This window comes from Mus caroli, unplaced genomic scaffold (assembly GCF_978045245.1).
Source record: "Mus caroli unplaced genomic scaffold, Mus_caroli_1 scaffold_4, whole genome shotgun sequence".
In the NCBI taxonomy this organism is placed as follows: Eukaryota; Metazoa; Chordata; class Mammalia; order Rodentia; family Muridae; genus Mus; species Mus caroli.
This window is the reverse complement of record NW_028227259.1, coordinates 145,798,256-145,815,803: the sequence shown is the minus strand read 5'-3', so window position 1 is coordinate 145,815,803 and position 17,548 is coordinate 145,798,256. Positions and strand designations below refer to the sequence as shown.

The window sequence follows — 17,548 nt, the reverse complement described above, 5'->3', positions numbered from 1 at the left end:
TTTTGACCTCCATGATTCCATGTACTATACAGGCCTTCCAATCAACCACATATGTTCCCAAAAACCCACCAGTTCCATGCAGAAAAACAAACAAAAACGAAAAGAAAACACACACACACAAACAAACAAACAAAAACCCAACCTACCATCATTTCATATCTCCCTTCTCACAGTGCAATGAATATATCAATTAACTGCTACTCACAATTATAAAACTACATTTTAATTGAAGCAAATTATGTACAGTTGCCAGCTCTGGTGGCACACACCTGTTATACCAGCCACTGTAGGCTGAGGCAAGAGAACCTCAAGTCTTGACACCTGCCTGAGCTACAAAGCAAATTAATGCCAGTCTGGGTAACTTAGTGAGACCCTGTCTAAAAGATAAAAGTACAGGAAAGGCCTGGAGAATATAGCTTTAGTAGAAGAAAAAAAAAAAAAAAAAACAAATAAAGAAGGTGAACTGTGGCACTTCTATTTATACTATAATGAACTCAAGAGTTGTGAGCATCTGCTTAAAACATTGTTTAAGGGTCAATGGTATCATTTCCTGTATATAATGAGTACAGTATACAGTGAACAATATTGAGCTAATTACCACATACTTTTTTTCATACTTTTTCCTGGTAAAAATACAATCTATTATCCAATATAAATGGGTAAAATACATGGTTGCTATCTATAATCACCACATTGCAACACTGTTGCTAGCTATGGTCACTATGTTGCAAAATGGTTCTTTAGTATATTACTCCTTCCCGCTGAAACTATGTATCCTTTAACCAACATCCCTATGGTTCCACCTGTTCATCCAACTCCACTATCCCTCATACTCAACCATTTTGTACTTAAGGAGTAGGAGATCAATCAGTGCTAGATTACCTTCACTTACCACCTGTCTTAGTCAGGGTTTCTATTCCTGCACAAACATCATGACCAAGAAGCAAGTTGGGGAGGAAAGGGTTTATTTGGCTTACACTTCCATACTGCTGTTCATCATCAAAGGAAGTCAGGACTGGAACTCAAGCAGGTCAGAAAGCAGGAGCTGATGCAGAGGCCATGGAGGGATGTTCTTTACTGGCTTGCCTCCTCTGGCTTGCTCAGCCTGCTCTCTTATAGAACCCAAGACTACCAGCCCAGGGATGATCCCACCCACAAGGGGCCTTTCCCCCTTGATCACTAATTGAGAAAATGCCTTACAGTTGGATCTCATGGAGGCATTTCCTCAACTGAAGCTCCTTTCTCTGTGATAACTCCAGCTGTGTCAAGTTGACACAAAAATAGCCAGTACACCACCAGATACCAAAATCTACAGATTCTCCAGTCCCTTAAAGATAATAATATACTACATACGTTTTTTTCTAAAGGACTTAAATAATCACATTAGTTATGACACCTAATATAGAGTAAATGTGATATAACACAGTCTTAATATTATGTTGCTTAGAAATAAGTGGGGAATGTATGTGTGAATATCTGGTGAACATGCAACATTCCATCTGCGGCTGTGGTTGGTAAAGTCCATGGATGTGAACGCTCTGAACATTGGCATCCAACAGTACTCACTCTTGTAAAGTAACTGTGGGAATGTGAGGTTGGCACAGATACATTATTTCCTATCATTATCATTTACTTAGAGCTCACTCTCCTGGCTTCAAGTTCTTTCTTCATGAAATACATCTTTTAGTAGTTCCTCAAGCAAAACTCTATGAATGATCTATTTTGTCTTTATTTCACTCTCAAACTTGAATGTTGCTTATATGAATACAGGTTTCTAGATCAATTTTTTTTTCTCCCTCAACATGTTGAAGCTATTTCATTACCTTCTATGACAAATACCTGCCATTTCAAGCTTCTGTTTACCTTAGATTAGTTCTGTCTTCTTCTCTAGTGTTTCAACTACAGTATACCTAGGTATAAAATTGTTTTTATCTTTCTTGGGGCCCACTGTGCTTCTGAAATCAAAGAAATCATTAAAAAAAAATTCCAGCATCTGACAAGACGGCTCAGCAAGTAAAGGCATTTGCTATGCAAGCCTGATGACCTGGGTTCAATTTCAGAACCCACATAATGACAGAAGGAGAGAAAAGTTGTCTCAACGTGTACATATACAAGTGCCATAGTATGTACACCCCCGACCACATACATCATATTCAACAGTAAAAATAACTAGTAATAGTAATGATTTTTAAAATCCTGGCCATTGTGTCTTCTAGCAGTATCCCCTCTCTAGAAGCTCATGGAAGATGATATTGAACTTTCTCATCCTAAAGTTCATGAATCTTTACCACTCATTTTCTGTCTCTCTATCCCTCAGTACTGTATTCCATCTGACCAATTTCCTCAAATCTCCTTTAAAATTCAATAGTTTTCTCTTCCATTATATCTACTTGGCTGTATAACCCATCCATTGAGGTTACTTTTTAAAATTTAATGACCATAAATTTTCATTTATAGAAATCTTACTTGGTTCTTTCCCAAATCTGTGTGATCACTTTCTAATCTGTTCTTTCATCATGGTCTGTTTTTTATCTCCAATCAGTTCAAATCTAGTCATCTCTTTCATGATCCCAACCATCTCTACCTCTTGAAATACAATATTTTATTTGCAACATCTGCCAGCTCTCCTTCATACCCTGTGTGGCTGGGACATGCCTGCATTGCAAGTTCATCTGTATCGTGAGCTTCCTTTGCAAGAGTCATAGCTTTTCATTCATTCTACAAGTCTGTTTCTCACTTTGGTGGACTCAATTGTTTTCCATATTTTCTAGACCATATTTTGTGCTAATTTCTTCATGTAAGAGTTAATTGCATATATTTCGGATAGTCACAAAATACAAAGCTGAACTAATATTAGAGAATTGTAACAATACTTCTCATTTAACCAGATGACAACAACCTATATTTTTAAGATTTCAAACTTACTAAAAAAAAAAAAAGTATTTCCAAGATCATCTCATTACCATGCATTCCAAATACCCAGCAGTTTTTTCTGGAGATTGTCCACAGTAAGAAAACATACCCAACTCTACTTGGTCCAGCACATTCATTCTACGATCTGATATGTACTGTTAGAATCCAGCAATGCTGTCATTGAAAAGATCACCATTTCCCATCAAATCAACAAGGCCAGGAGCCTTTGTTTGTTTGTTTTTGTCTTTTTATCAGTCACATCTCTACGGTAAAAATATTCCAAAAGTTCTATGCCAGCACTACTACTCTGTCAACCATTTGTTCTTTCTATATTATCTCATCAGTTCCTATCACCACACTCTTTCCCCTTGCAATTCGTCTGGCAAACCACAGCACGGATACTATTAGTATAATGGCTCTTTAGTCATTTCAATTGTTCACACTGCCACTTTGTACTATAGTGACTCATTAATCCTCAATACTATGGGGGCAGGGAGTGAATAAAGTGTGATTCCTGTCTACTGAAGTGTAAATAGCAATAACAATGCCTAACACTTACTGGCTGAATGCTATGTCCTAGGTAAGTAAGATCTTAACACCTTATGTCTAAGCATATCAACTGATCCTCACAACATCTGTATGAGATAGGTAAAATTAATAAACAATTCTTCAAGGCAACAAAACAAGGTTTAAAGATAATTAAGGACTTGGAGATGGCTCAGTGGGTAAAGTGTTTCCTGCACAAACGTTAAGGGCTGAATTTGTACCCCCAGAACCCATTTTAAAAGCCAAGCATGGTGGCATGCCCCTACAATCCTTGTTCAGGGGAAGTGGATCCAGATCACTGGTCTATCTGTCTAGTTGACTTGGTAAACTCTAATTGGTTCAATAAATGACCATTTCAAAAAAAGAAAATTAAAATGGAAAGCGTTTGAAGAAGACACTCAATATTGACCTCTAGTCTCCACAAGCATGTGTACATGCACATACAGATTGGAACATGTACACAAGTAAACACACCGTGCTGGCTAGTTTTATGTCCACTTGACTATAGAAAGCTTGTGGGCACTTTCTTAATTAGTGATTGATGTGGGAGGGCCCATCCCACTGTGGATGGTACCACCCCTGGGCTGGTGTTCTTGGGTGCCTTAGGTCATAGTGTTTTGTCACAGCAATAAAAATCCTAGCTAACACACACACAAAGAGAGGGAGAGGGAAAGGGAGGGGGGAGGGAGAGGGAGAGGGAGAGGGAGAGGGAGAGGGAGAGGGAGAGGGAGAGGGAGAGGGAGAGGGAGAGGGAGAGGGAGAGGGAGAGGGAGAGGGAGAGGGAGAGAGGGAGAGAGGGAGGGAGGGAGGGAGAGAGAAACAGCCCACCCAAGGAAGCACAGCTACCAAGGCCATCCTCCTTAGCAATATGTTAGTGTCTTCACAAATAGCTATACCCAAAGCTTAGGCTCCTCCTGATTCAGATCTTAGTTTCTGAACAGCCATCCAGAAGCTTCAGGGAACACTAATGTGTTCAACTTGAATCATGACCACACTGCCCAAACAAGGGTCCAAGTTCAGGGAAAACCATGCTCAAGAACTAATCTTCTTAGAAAGAGGCCTGATGTGGCCCATGACACTTCCTCATTCACACTCCAATATACTACCCAGCTCTCTGTGCCCCTAAATCCTAAACTATCCTCATATCTCCAATACTCTAAGCTACTTCCTTCCATCTTTACTGTCCCTGCTTCTCAATCTTCTATAGACTAGTTTCTTCCATCTAATCTTACATTCCCAATAAATTGGAATGCTTGCCTCTTTAGATAATAATCCAAAATACAAACCTTACCCTGGCAAAAGAAGCCTTGTGGATAACGCCAACTGAGAAGGTTGAAGCAGATGATCTGCAAGTCTTGGGCAAGCCTAGGCTACATGACAAGACCCCCCCTCCCTCTCTCACACACACACACACACATGAAAGAGAAAACAGAGGGTGGTACTGATAATGCAGGTGTATCTGTGTATTGTTATGACTCAAAGCCAGAGCCTCATACATTCCAGCATTATTCCTGAGCTCTCACTCCTGAAGCAAAGATAAGCCCTGGATATATCCAAGTGTCATTCTGCTAGGTCCATTGTGACTCCCTTGGATTCTTCCAATAATTTTTTTTTTCCTGAAGAAATTCAGGCTGAGTTTCTAGTTTGCACACAGGAGACCTGCCTAAGAAAGAGACTCCAAAAGAGCCAAGATAACAATTAAGTGGAGGGTAAGGGGGATAAGCCTCTGAGGCAAAAACAAAACATATTCTACTTAAAGCAAGAGTACCACTATCCAGCAAATCCATAAATATGCTCAATGTTTATAATCTCATGACCTCCTTTCAAAGGTGTTACAGAAAATGCTTTAGGGTAAGAGCTATGTTGTTTATCTGTTTAATGTTCTGCAGATTATTACTGCTTACATTAAGAGCTATAGAAAAGCTGAATAGCATACAGAGCAGAAGCATGGACTACACAATGATAAAACAAACTATCAAGGTACAACCCTGGAAGCTCACAGACGTTGGGAATGGCTAATACATGTGCTCATATAAAATAAATAAAAATCTTTTCCTAGTGGCACAGTACCACGCTTCAGCTTCCCGGTTGTGATCTTACATTGCCAGGCATTATCAATTCATGATGTTTTTAGTCCAAAAATGTAAATATAAGTATACTGAGAGATGGTATGCCAAAGTATTAAAAAATAAAGCTGTGGCAACAACTGCATCCTATATAAACACCTTTTCTGTTGCCATCTGGTGGTTCATGTATAAATTCAAAGCGCCAGGCACTTTGCAGAAGAGCTTAGTCAGGAAGAATGTCAGTCTCCTGCATCACACCTACCACCTGGAGAGTCAAGCTACAACTGCCCTTCACTCTGAAAACTGGCCCTTTCTCACAAGAAAACCATGAATACACACAAAATAGCTCAGGAGAATGTCATTCTCAGCTTAGAATGATCAGTTATATCTATCAGTTATATCATACAAAGTCCCTTCCCGCCCCAAACCTGACAAGTATTCCTACATTCAGTAGCTAAATTATAACCACCGATTATTATCATAGGTGACTAAGTGCTGAAGTTCCCAGAACTCATTCATTCTCTAGTTACTACTATTATTTTTATTTTTATTTTATAAAGGCCATTCATCTTTCTAAAATTAAGCTTCCAAACATCTCATAGTAAAGAATCAGGTATAGAATACACAGAATATTCTGAAAGAGGGAAAAGGCAACAAGACATTGTGCCTGAGGTCAATTTTGCCCATAATAATTACTTCTAGAGTTTACTGTAGCCCATCATCTAAAAAAAAAGCACACATCCTCCAAAAGCAGCCTTATCTGTTTTAAAAATAATTTTAAACACAGCAAAATCTAGCTGGTGAGATGGCTCAGCAGGTAAACATATGTACTGTACACGACTAACAACTTAAGACTGGTCTCTTGAAACAATTTCTGCGTCATTTTCTGGCCTTCCTCCAGAGGCAGGCTGGGCATGAACAAGCTACCACAGGTGTTCACAGGTATGTGCACATATAGAGATCCATGCATATATATGTATGCACATACACACAATAATAATTACAATAAATAAAAACTGTAAAATGAAATACATTGCAGAAGGAGCTAGAGAGATGGCTCAGAGGTTAAGGGCACTTGCTGCTCTTCCAGAGGAAGAGGATCAGTTCCTAACACCCATATCAGGAGGATCACAACCACCTGTACTTCAAACTCCAAGGAATGCAATGCCCTCTTCTGTCCTCCAAGGGCACAAAAACACACATGTCATTCACACACACACATACACACACATATATATATACTACTTCTTTTTTTAATTTATTTTTTATTAGGTATTTTCCTCGTTTACATTTTCAATGCTATCCCAAAAGTCCCCCATACCCACCCCCCCAATCCCCTACCCACCCACTCCCCCTTTTTGGCCCTGGGGTTCCCCTGTACTGGGGCATATAAAGTTTGCAAGTCCAATGGGCCTCTCTTTCCAGTGATGGCCGACTAGGCCATCTTTTGATACATATGCAGCTAGAGACAAGAGCTCTGGGGTACTGGTTAGTTCATATTGTTGTTCCACCTATAGGGTTGCAGTTCCCTTTAGCTCCTTGGGTAATTTCTCTAGCTCCTCCATTGGGGGCCCTGTGATCCATCCAATAGCTGACTGTGATCATCCACTTCTGTGTTTGCTAGGCCCCGGCATAGTCTCACAAGAGACAGCTATATCTGGGTCCTTTCAGCAAAATCTTGCTAGTGTATGCAATGGTGTCAGCGTTTGGAAGCTGATTATGGGATGGATCCCTGCATATGGCAATCACTACTACTTTTTTAAAGCACTGCAGAAACCATAGTCTTAACAAATGTTCAACAAGCTAATTTCCACAGATCAGCCAATTCATGAATTTACTTGACTGACAAGTCAGTTGTCAAAAACTTGAATTATTTAATTGATAGCTATTAACTTCTCCAGACACAGTATCTCAATAGAGTGGCAGCTAACCATGTTAAAAGTGAAAATTTATTCTAGAGCTAATTTTAAGTAAATCTTTAAATTACTGATGGTCACTGTCCAGTAAATCTAAACATCCTCATGGCCATCATTATTCCATCTCTGTTTAAATTCCTCACTGCATTAATTGCCACCAGATTCAGATTCGTCATGCTCTTTCTTCTTCCAGCCATTTAGATAAATAAATGTCTCCTATTTCAAGAATATTTATTCCTCCAAACTTCAGGCTTACACTGATAAATTATAGCACTAATTTGTTTTACAGAACCTAAAATTTTGAGCATGAACCATTTTCAAGCTGTAGTAAATCCATCACGTGTTAGACAGCAGCACCTAAGGAGAAATATTACACTGCACCAGTTGTCTTCAACACTATATATATATGTATATATATATATATATATATATATATATATATATATATATTGACAATAGTAAAATGAAAGGGAGCGGTTCCAACAAGCTAAGACATATGGAGTTACAGAACCCCAGACAGCAGGCACACTCAGAGATTCTGCAGACAGGGTGAAAGGATATCAACACAGAAGAGAAGACAATCAGAGCAAAACAATTCCAAACATCTACTCACTCACAGGTCTAAGTTCCACCACCGCCACCACCTTTTCACAGGTGAGAAAATAGACTCAGGAGAAGCTAACAGACTTGTTTGAGCTGCAAGATGGCTTCAGAGTGAGATAAAAGCCAGGGCTCCAGACACTTAGCCCAACACTCTTCCCACCTGCCTCAGTCACGTGTCTAGGAGAAATTATTCTCATTCCCAGAATGCTCACAAGAGTTGGGGCCAAGCTGATGCCATCGTCTCTGGCTTTAGAACTGCTTGTCAGGGGGACAAACCTTGCACCTACTAAATAACAAAGGTATAAACCTACAGCAAGGTTTCCTGAGTTGTTTTGTTTGTGGCTATTGCTGCTGTTTGTTTCTAGATAGTGGGAAGAGAAAACAGTGTTAATGTAATGATGCTGTAAAACTAATCATTTGTCCAGAAGGTCTCAGGTGTGACACCTGTAAGCAGCAGGAAGGTGTCTATCAAAGAGGGACAGACTTCTGCATTTTAGGGATCCACTGAAAAACATATCACCAATGATTTATATGTGCTACCATGGTTGGCAAGAGGTGCCAAAACACCTCTAGCTGAGAAAATACATTCTCACCCCAGTATTAAGATTACAAATATTTACACACTCTTTAATTATTAAAAGAGATGCAAAACTTGGGGGTAATTCCTAATGTCTTGTAGAAATGCTGACATCAAATTAATTACATTAAAAGAAACCATATGAACTTGGAATGCCCATATGTGTTGCTGCTTACTAGGAGTATTTAACCAAGTAATAACATGTATATTAAATTTATTTTTAAATAATCCCTTGAACACCTTTTGAACTGTTTTTGTAACCACCCTCAGCTTCATTCAACTGCCAAGCATGGGACTCATGGGGTCCTCCCGCTCAATACTGCTTTGTTCTTAGAAAAACTCAGAGCCTACACAAATTTCCCTCTTACCCTGTGACCATCCCACAGTCTAATTTTAGTGAGTGGATCTCACTAACCTGACCTCTGAGGACCCAAAACAAGGTCAGAAAGAGGCAGAAAGGCACCATACAACCTAAAACCCCAATCCCATGTGACAACAAAGACAGGGACTCTTAGAATGGAAACATAAAATGTAACTAACTGCAAAGCTTGTATCACTTAGACACCAGCCTCATTCACAGCCTGCACTTTGTCTGAGGCAAGTGTTTAGGATACAGGACTTCCAAGCTGGGTGCAGTCCCTGCAGGGGGCTGAACTTAACTGTTTGTTGTTAGAGAACAAACATGCTACAGCAAAGCACTAACCAAAAGATCTATGGTGTGCATTCTCTACATCTATAAATTCGATGTACTTTAAAGTAGAAAAGAGAATTTTTCCAAATGTCCTCCAAGAAAGGGCTTGTTTACTCCTGATGATCCACTTTGGGGTGGCAACACACTGCCCACTCAACTGGAGTTCAAATTATAGTGTAAAAAGAAAAATGAATGGGGTGAGGGAAAACCAAAGTGACAACATCTACTTTACTAGGGGACAGGGTTTGGGTGCACAGAAGGTGGTATGCACATTTCTTTTCTCCATCCTCCAAATTCTCTAAAGTGACTTCTATTGGCTCATGATCATGGCTGTGATAATAAGACTGAAAGTCACAGACAGGTCAGTCCATATTTAGAGTTTCACTCACCATCTTTCTGCACTATGGATCAGAGCACTTACTGCATTTTTATTTTTTTCCTTCCAAGAGCACAGGCTACAGGGAGACCCAAGCTATGTTCACAGACGCTGGATGAGGCTTTTCTCTCAGGCTTCACCAGTACTCATCCTGGAGCCTTGAGCAAATCAGTAAAAAAAAAAAAACTAAGTGCTAGCTTCTCTCAAGAGTTGCTAGGACCGGACCTGTGAGATGGCTCAGTGGGCAAGGGTGCTTGCCACAAACCCGATGACCTGAGGTCAATACTTGGGACCATCATGGTGAAAGGAAAGAACCAATCCTCACAAGTTGTCCTCTGACATCCATATTAGTGGACAAACACACACACACACACATGTTTTAGGGGGTTGAGTGAAGAATGAACATCCTTGGTGCTTGGTTCATAAACATTAAAGGAGAGCTACAGGTGGTTACATGCAGACTGCATAGGAGGGGGTTTACCCGATCAAGTAACTAGTAGCCCTCTGTTAAATGTGCAGCGGTCTATGAAATGTCTGAGCACTGATTAAGTTAAACCTCTAGTAAAGCAAGGTGGTCTGGAACCCAAGTTCCAGTTCAAATTCAAACTTCAGAATTGAGGGACCAGGTCAGAGGGTAAGAAGAGGAGGGAGACACAAAGCACATCTGGACTAATGGAAAACAATAGGAGCTCAAAGGGAGACTAGACTCGCAGTGACCTCAATTAACACCGTTTTGTTATTTCTCCATCTAACAAGGGGCAGAAAGGATAATTATCAGACCTTACCCACAGCTGGGAAATGGCATGGGGAAAGTAGCTCAGATCATAGGAAAAAAGGGTAAGAGTGCCAGCGAATTAAGTAAGATTATGGGATTATCAACACAAGGATGGGAAAAAGGAGAAAATGGGAATTTCACATGCAGAACCCTTTCTGCAGTGCCCTCTGAGGTCTGAAGAGGGCATCAGATCTCCTGGAACTGGAGTTAAATATGGTTGTGAACTGCCATGTGTGTGCTCTTAACCATTGAGCCATGTCTCCAGCACATGACACTTTTTTAAATGTATTCTAAGACCTGGTGGGTCTGATGTGAAGCCTACGCAACTGTATTCTTTAATTGCACTAGTGATAAACTGGGTATGATGTCACAGGTACTGCGGAATCCCAGAACTAAGGTATGGAAGCCAAAGGATCAGAAGTTCAATGTCATCCTTGGCTACACAGTGAATTTATTTGTGAAGCCTGGGTCACTGGAAATCCTGTCACATAAATAAATGTCACTAATGATTCTAATACAATCCTAGGAGTAGCTCAAGTCAGGAGCGGAACAGTTTCATTATTATCAAGGAACATAATACAAACTAAAAGGGCTGACTAGAAAATGAGCTTAGGACCTATGAGCAAACACAGGTTCCAGCTCCAAAGAAGCCACTTAGATCTGAAGGCTTGGGGACACAATTAAAGGAAGAATGGAGTCACATAGATCAGTAGTTCCCAAACCTGACTGACTAATCATCAGAATCAACTGGGAAGTCTCGAAAGCCTACTGCTTAGGCCAAACTTCAAGCCCAGTAGTCCGATCCTGCCTCAAAATTCCCAGGGGATCTATCTAGTGTGCAGTCAAGTGTGTGAAACACTGGGTTGGGGAAGTTTCCAGAAAGTCAGCTGGTAACTGGACAAAAGCAATGTAGCCAGAGATTGTTAAATGACAGTGGACATGAGAGTCACCTGAAAAGCACTTGGTGGCTCACAGGAAATGAGCTGGTCCTGCATTCTCTCAAATGTCCCACCTAATGCTAATGTTTGAGAAGAACAGATCCAAAAGACTGGAGGTAACATTTTTTTATTTTAAGATGGGGTCTCTCACAGAGATCAGAGCTTAGAAATTCTGCTAACCTGATTGGCCAAGTCTCTTCAGTGGATCTGTCTGCTTCTGTTCTACCTTCCCACAAAGCTAGCACAGGACACCCCTGTCCCTATGATATATCCCTTACCTCAGAAGCCCCCTTTCTGAACCATTCATATGTGGTGCACAGCATAAAGAAAGCATGCATTGCCACCTGCCTTCCAGAAGTAACAACTTGGCTCTTTAGGATTTCAGACAAGTCCTGAACAATTAAGCACACACCAATAAGCAGAGTATATAATGGGAAATTCCATTTTCATGCACGGGGAAGAAACGGCAGTATATACCAAAGTTGTACTTGCAAGATCCAAGCCTGGTACTTCACATTAGCCATACATATATAACTTTTAGTAATTATGTTGCCCTCGTTGTCTACTAGAAATCATGACCAAACCAACCCATAAGAAGTATCCTAAGAGGAAAAGCCTAAAGGGGAATTAGGAACAGCATCAAATAGATACACAGTATCAATATGGCATTCTGACAGTTCCAACTTAGTGGTAACTGTTCCATGCAAAATGTTACATTTTATCTGATAAGATTCTAGAGAACGCATTTCCTGTGCATATGACCAACTCATCATCCCATCGGAAACCTCCACAGCCGCACCGCAATTTTCATTTTCAAGATACATGAGGTTTTGTCAAATGGTGACATCTCCTCTGTAATATGAATTTTCAATACGATATAAAAGATGATGGATATATTACACATTTCACACAGCACAAAGAACAGAAACCTGTCGGTGAATTTAAAATTTGTGACAACCTACTTGAAATTTTACACTAAAAGATCTGCATACTCTCTTGCCCCATATAAATGTAAAATGGGTACCTGTGATTTTATTAGCAAGAAGGAATAAAAGAGTTCCTCCCCTTGAAAAGTAAGGCTGTTGCCTGAATACATGCATGTATAAAAATTAATGATTTCCACTAACATTGCAACTGTGAAAGGACAATGCTTTCAACAGCCTGCAAGGTACAGCTGGTAAACTCTGATATACTTTGAAACAAGGGCTCTAAGTGGTCTTTCCCACAGCTCAAAGTGGTTTGCCAATCTTCTCTTGTATAGGTGATTGTCAAGTGAATGTCGCTTTTATTTTTAAGGAAGCGAGACTGAACTCCATCTCTGAAGGTCATCCTAAGTGATCCCAATTTCTTCACTTGAACCTGGCTTCTTTGACAACCTACAGATTCCATTTTACACAACCAGTAAACGCCTTTTCTCCCGGATAACATCCTTGGGTAAAAAGCAGCACCCAAAATAAAGTGGAATGAGTACGTTAGGTGTGGAGGGGTTAAAGTAACCAGAAACAGTGATTTGTTTCCATATAGTGAACATGAAAGAGGGCATTTATCAAAACCTACAGGGAAAAGGGCTGCCACTCAGATAACATTAGATAAGCTTGAATACGAATATTAAGTTATGAGGTACTTGTTAAGCTATCTCATTGGAATTTCCAAGACAGACTTGTAAGTACTACATTTAAATCATTGGATTTTTTTTTACCACACATAACTCATCGGCACATATAACACAAAACACAACTATTCATAATTTAAGTGTAATATTCCTGTTTCCTGCAATCTCCAAATGTCCAGTGCCTTACTGTGGTAAGATTCCAGGATACGAGCAATGAACTTGGAAGCTAATTTTTCTAAACTACCAAGTGTAATCCAGGTTCACTAATATGTTTTAAAGACTCCATCAAAAGTCATGTTAACAGGATTATGCCTGGTTTTTATGTTTTTAGACCAGCAACCTCCCTGGGCTGACTAGCACATGTGTGCTTCGGGTTTAAGCAGGGGAAATCCAGATTTAGGAGGGAAAGCTCTTTCGGGAGAGATTCCATCTCCATTTGTAAAAGGTCACCCAGAATCGGAGGATCCTCTTTCCTTCTTTTAGAGAACACCTCCGTGTTCCAAACAGAAGCGAAAGGAGGGAAAAAACAAAGTTTTGCTCCACGGAGTACAAGGCACCCACTTGGGGTGAAGCATCAGTAGTGGTCGTAGGGGGCAGCCCCGGGGAGAGGGAGGGAAAGGGCTGCTGGTGGTGACTGGCACTTGATATTTGAAGTCCGCCGCGGACGCGGATGTCACTCATCGTTAACAAGACTCTGCGGTGCAGACTCCGATAGGAATCAGCTCATGTTTAATCAGTGCAATAGGACGCGCTGGGCGTTCTTTGAAGCCACAGTGGCTTACAGCTCAACTTTAAAGGTTTTTCCAGTGCTCCGATAAAATGTTAAAAAAAGAAGAAGAAAGAAAAAAAAAAAGAAAGAAAGAAAAGAAAATGCAACACACAACACACAGGGCGCTTTCTCCAGCTTCTCAGCTACTCGGTATCTGCGCGCTCCGATTGCAACGCGGATTAGAAACACACTGCATTAACCCCTTAACTGCCTCCAGACCTAGCGACCCGCAGTCCTGGCCAGGGGATTCAGAGAGTAGGGAACCCTAAATGCTCGCCAAGTTCCAAGCACTGCGCCGAGGAGTACCCACAACCCCGAGGTGACTCCACGCCACAACCACAAAGTCTACCTTAGGGAATCCACCCCAGGTGGCGCGCACCCCAAGAGTCCACCCCAAAGATGCACATTCAATACAGCACTCATCTATAGAATCCATCCAAAGTGTGAGCACCCAGCGGTCCGCTCAGGGTTGTCTACTCCAATACGATCCATCCCCAATGTACACCCCAAAGATATCTATCCCTAGCCCACTCCAAGCTGAACATACCCACACAGGAGTGTCAACCCTAAAATCCACCATGTGTACTCATATAATCTAGGAGATGATCACTCAAACAGTCCATCCCAGGAGTGTGAATTCTAGAATTTCATGCTCCCAAGGCCTAGCCCAGATGTGTCCATCTCTAAAGTCTACCCCAGGGATGTTCAATCCTAATACAGTCTATCCCAGGTGATGCCCACTCCAAGACTCCAGTGTGCACCCCCACAGCCCAGCCAAGGGGTATTCATCCATAGTTCACCCCAGAGGTGTCACCCCAAGACTGTATAACTCTATAGCTCAGCCCTGAGGTATCTACCTGCAAAGTCACCTCAGTGATGTCCACCCCTAATATAGTTCACCCCAAAGGTGTCACCCCAAGACTGAGCAGCCCTGAAACTCAGTCCAAAGGTATCCACTCATAACATAGCCCATCCCAGATGGTGCCCACAAAGTATACCACAGGGTGTCACCCCTCAAGCCCAGCCCATAGGTGTCCACTTGCAAAGTCACCTCAGAGATGTCCAATCATAATGCAGACCAAGTGGTGCCCACAAAATTCACCCAAAGGTGTGACCCAAGATTGTGTACCCCTAAACCTCAGCCCAGAGGTATACTACTTGCAAAGTCACCTCAGAGGTTTCCACTCATATTATAGTACATCCCAAAGGTGTGACCCTAAGACTACACAGCCCTGAAACTCAGCTTAGATATACCCACTCACAACATAGTCTATCCCAGGTAGCACCCACAAAGTACACTGCGGGTTGTCACCCCAAGGTTGTGCACCCCTGAAGCCCAGCCCATAGGTGTCCACTTGCAAAGTCACCTCAGAGATGTCCACTCATAACACAGACCAGGTGGAGCCCACAAAGTCCACCCCTGGGGTGTCACCTCTGGCGGCGCGCGCTTCAGGAGTCCACCCCGGGACTGCGCACCCCTAAAGCCCACCCCGGGAGGCACCCACAAAGTCCACCTCGGGGGTGTCTCGGCGGTCAGGCCCGCACCTACCTTGCGCCAGCGCCCGCAGCAAGTGCAGCTGGAGCAACAGCAGCGCCCACCACCCGCGGCCCGGCCTCAACTTTGCCGCCCGCCGGCCCGCGCCCGGCCCGGGGGTCCTGGGCGCTGCGCGCAGCCCGGGGCGCTCGGGGTCGCAGTGGTGACCGGTCCGGCTCCTCCGCGGCCGCCCGGGCCCCGCTCGCTCAGGGGGCGCCGCGACTCCGCCGCCCGCCACCGAGGGCCGGGCGCGGGCCATGCCGCGGAGCCGCCACCCCCGGGCGCCGCGGGACGGGCAGGGCGGGCGGGAGCGCGCAGACCCGCTGAGGCAGCGGCGAGCGCCGAGGGGCGGCGTCCGGGCTCCGATGAACAGCGAGCCGGGCCGAGGAGAAGTTGTCAGCGAGCGAGGAAATGCCCAGCACGTCGCCCCCGCTCCTCGCAGCCGCGCAGCGCCGGCCCCGCAGCGCTCTGTGAGGGGAGCTGAGCAGAACGCCTCTGCCGCCGCCTCTGCCGCCGCCGCCCCCGCCCGGCGCTGAGGAGAAAGTGCGCCCGCCCGCGCGCCGGCTCTCGCCTCGGCCGCCGCGACCGCCGCGCCCCATTCACAGCCCGGCCGCACGCGCCGCCAGCGCCCGCCGCCCGCCCCTGATTGGCCGAGCCCGGCGGCTCTCGCGCCTGGGACCCGCCCCCACGGCGCTCGCTTGTTTTCAAACTCGCCGCGCCCGCCCGCTTGCAATTTCGTGCCGGGGCCCAGAGCGACTTCCCGCGCCCGCTGCGCCCCCTAGGGACCCGCGGCGGGGATTGCAGCCGGCGCGCCGTCTCGGCACGCGCTTCCCCGGCGGGCTTGTCTGCGGGGCGTGCTCTGGCGGGGCGGTGCCTGCTCCCTTGCCCGGAGCCCCCCGGGGCTGAGCTACACGTCCCGCGGGTGGGACGACACCAGGTGTGGCGGCCCCCTGGCACCGCAGTCCCAGCTGAGCCCGGGGGACTCCGGAGCGGAGGGCCAGTGGGCACGCCCCTCCATGCGTCCCGGGAGCCTTCCTGCTTCCAGCCAGGGACTCTGATGCTGGGGTGGTTCCGAGCCAAGTTGCTGTCATTGCAAAGGAGAAAGGCGCGCGATCGAGTTTTCAATTCCCAGCAACCAGAAGCGCCGTGGGGCGCAAAGACGCTACCTACTCTGAGGAGTGGACATGGCTTTGGAAGAGGTGTCCAAGGTCATGCGTGGCCAGCAGGACCACAGCACAGGGTATTTCCCGCTGTGCGTGGGAGGATTTGGAGGAAGGGCCTGCAGCGTCAAGGATCGGACATCCCAGGGCCTGGGGAGCCTGCAGGGGTGGAGAGGTCGGGATGGGCGCGGCCCCTCAGCAGCATGTGGTAACCATTAGCTGAGTTTATAGGGTGAACTAAGCACGCTGGAGCCTAGAGGCTGGGACTTTTGTGGGAGGGGAACTGGAGAGAGGGCCGGGTAACAGTCCAGTCTTGCGTTTTTAGGAGTTATCGGAGAGCTTGTGATGGAGTTTGAGTGAGGTCATATATGACTAGAAGGCCAAAGAGACAGCGAGTGTGCCCTGCCAGGGCCTGGCTCCCTAGGAAGTGTGTTGTGTCAGCTTACAAGTACTTGTGATTGATGACTGTCCCTGCCAACAAAAAGCCCCAGGCAAGGGGCTGAGACTCATGAGTTAGCGAGTTAGCGCTAATTCCTGTTTGCAGAGTCCCTGTACTGAGCTGCCTCTTGACACATCTGCCTGTGTTAACAGTTAAGGAAAAGTGGGGAAACTGAGGCCCAGATGGAATTTGGTGGGTTATGAGCTCTATCTGAAGACCCAGTCTCTGCCTTTTGCCCTTTCCTACACATGCTATGAAAAAGCAAAGGAATAAAAACTGCATCTAAAATATTCACTGTTCTCTGGGGGGGGGGGCGGGGGGGCGGGGCTTCTAAATGGGCAATGGTTGCTAGGGAAAAGAAGTGTCCCCTCAGCGATGGCACCCTAAGAACAAGTGGATTCTGGCAGGAGTGGAGGAAGGTGGTATTTGTAAATTTCTGTTGCCAACTGTGTGGATTTCTACAAGCTTACAGGCTTATGTAAATGCCAAGAGAACGATAAATGAGCAATGTCTGCTGTGCTAGGGGGTGGGGCACGATGCGGGGACACTGGACTCTGGGAGGGCACCGGCAGCATCACCTCCCCCACCAAACTGCTGTCACTGGGGTTTACAAACGTGAAGTGACCTGTCTAA

General features: G+C 44.5%; 1 protein-coding gene across 2 annotated transcripts in view; it reads right to left on the bottom strand.

The window, feature by feature from the left end:
• Sdk1 (sidekick cell adhesion molecule 1) overlaps positions 1-15,825 on the bottom strand; it is a 967,445-nt gene extending 951,620 nt beyond the window's left edge. For both annotated transcript variants that reach the window (XM_085837397.1, XM_085837398.1), the window contains exon 1: positions 15,332-15,825. In XM_085837397.1, coding sequence (XP_085693523.1) covers positions 15,332-15,575 — 244 coding nt within the window. In that variant the 5' untranslated portion in view covers positions 15,576-15,825. The remainder of the gene's footprint in view (positions 1-15,331) is intronic.
• Between the last annotated feature and the right edge of the window lie 1,723 nt (positions 15,826-17,548).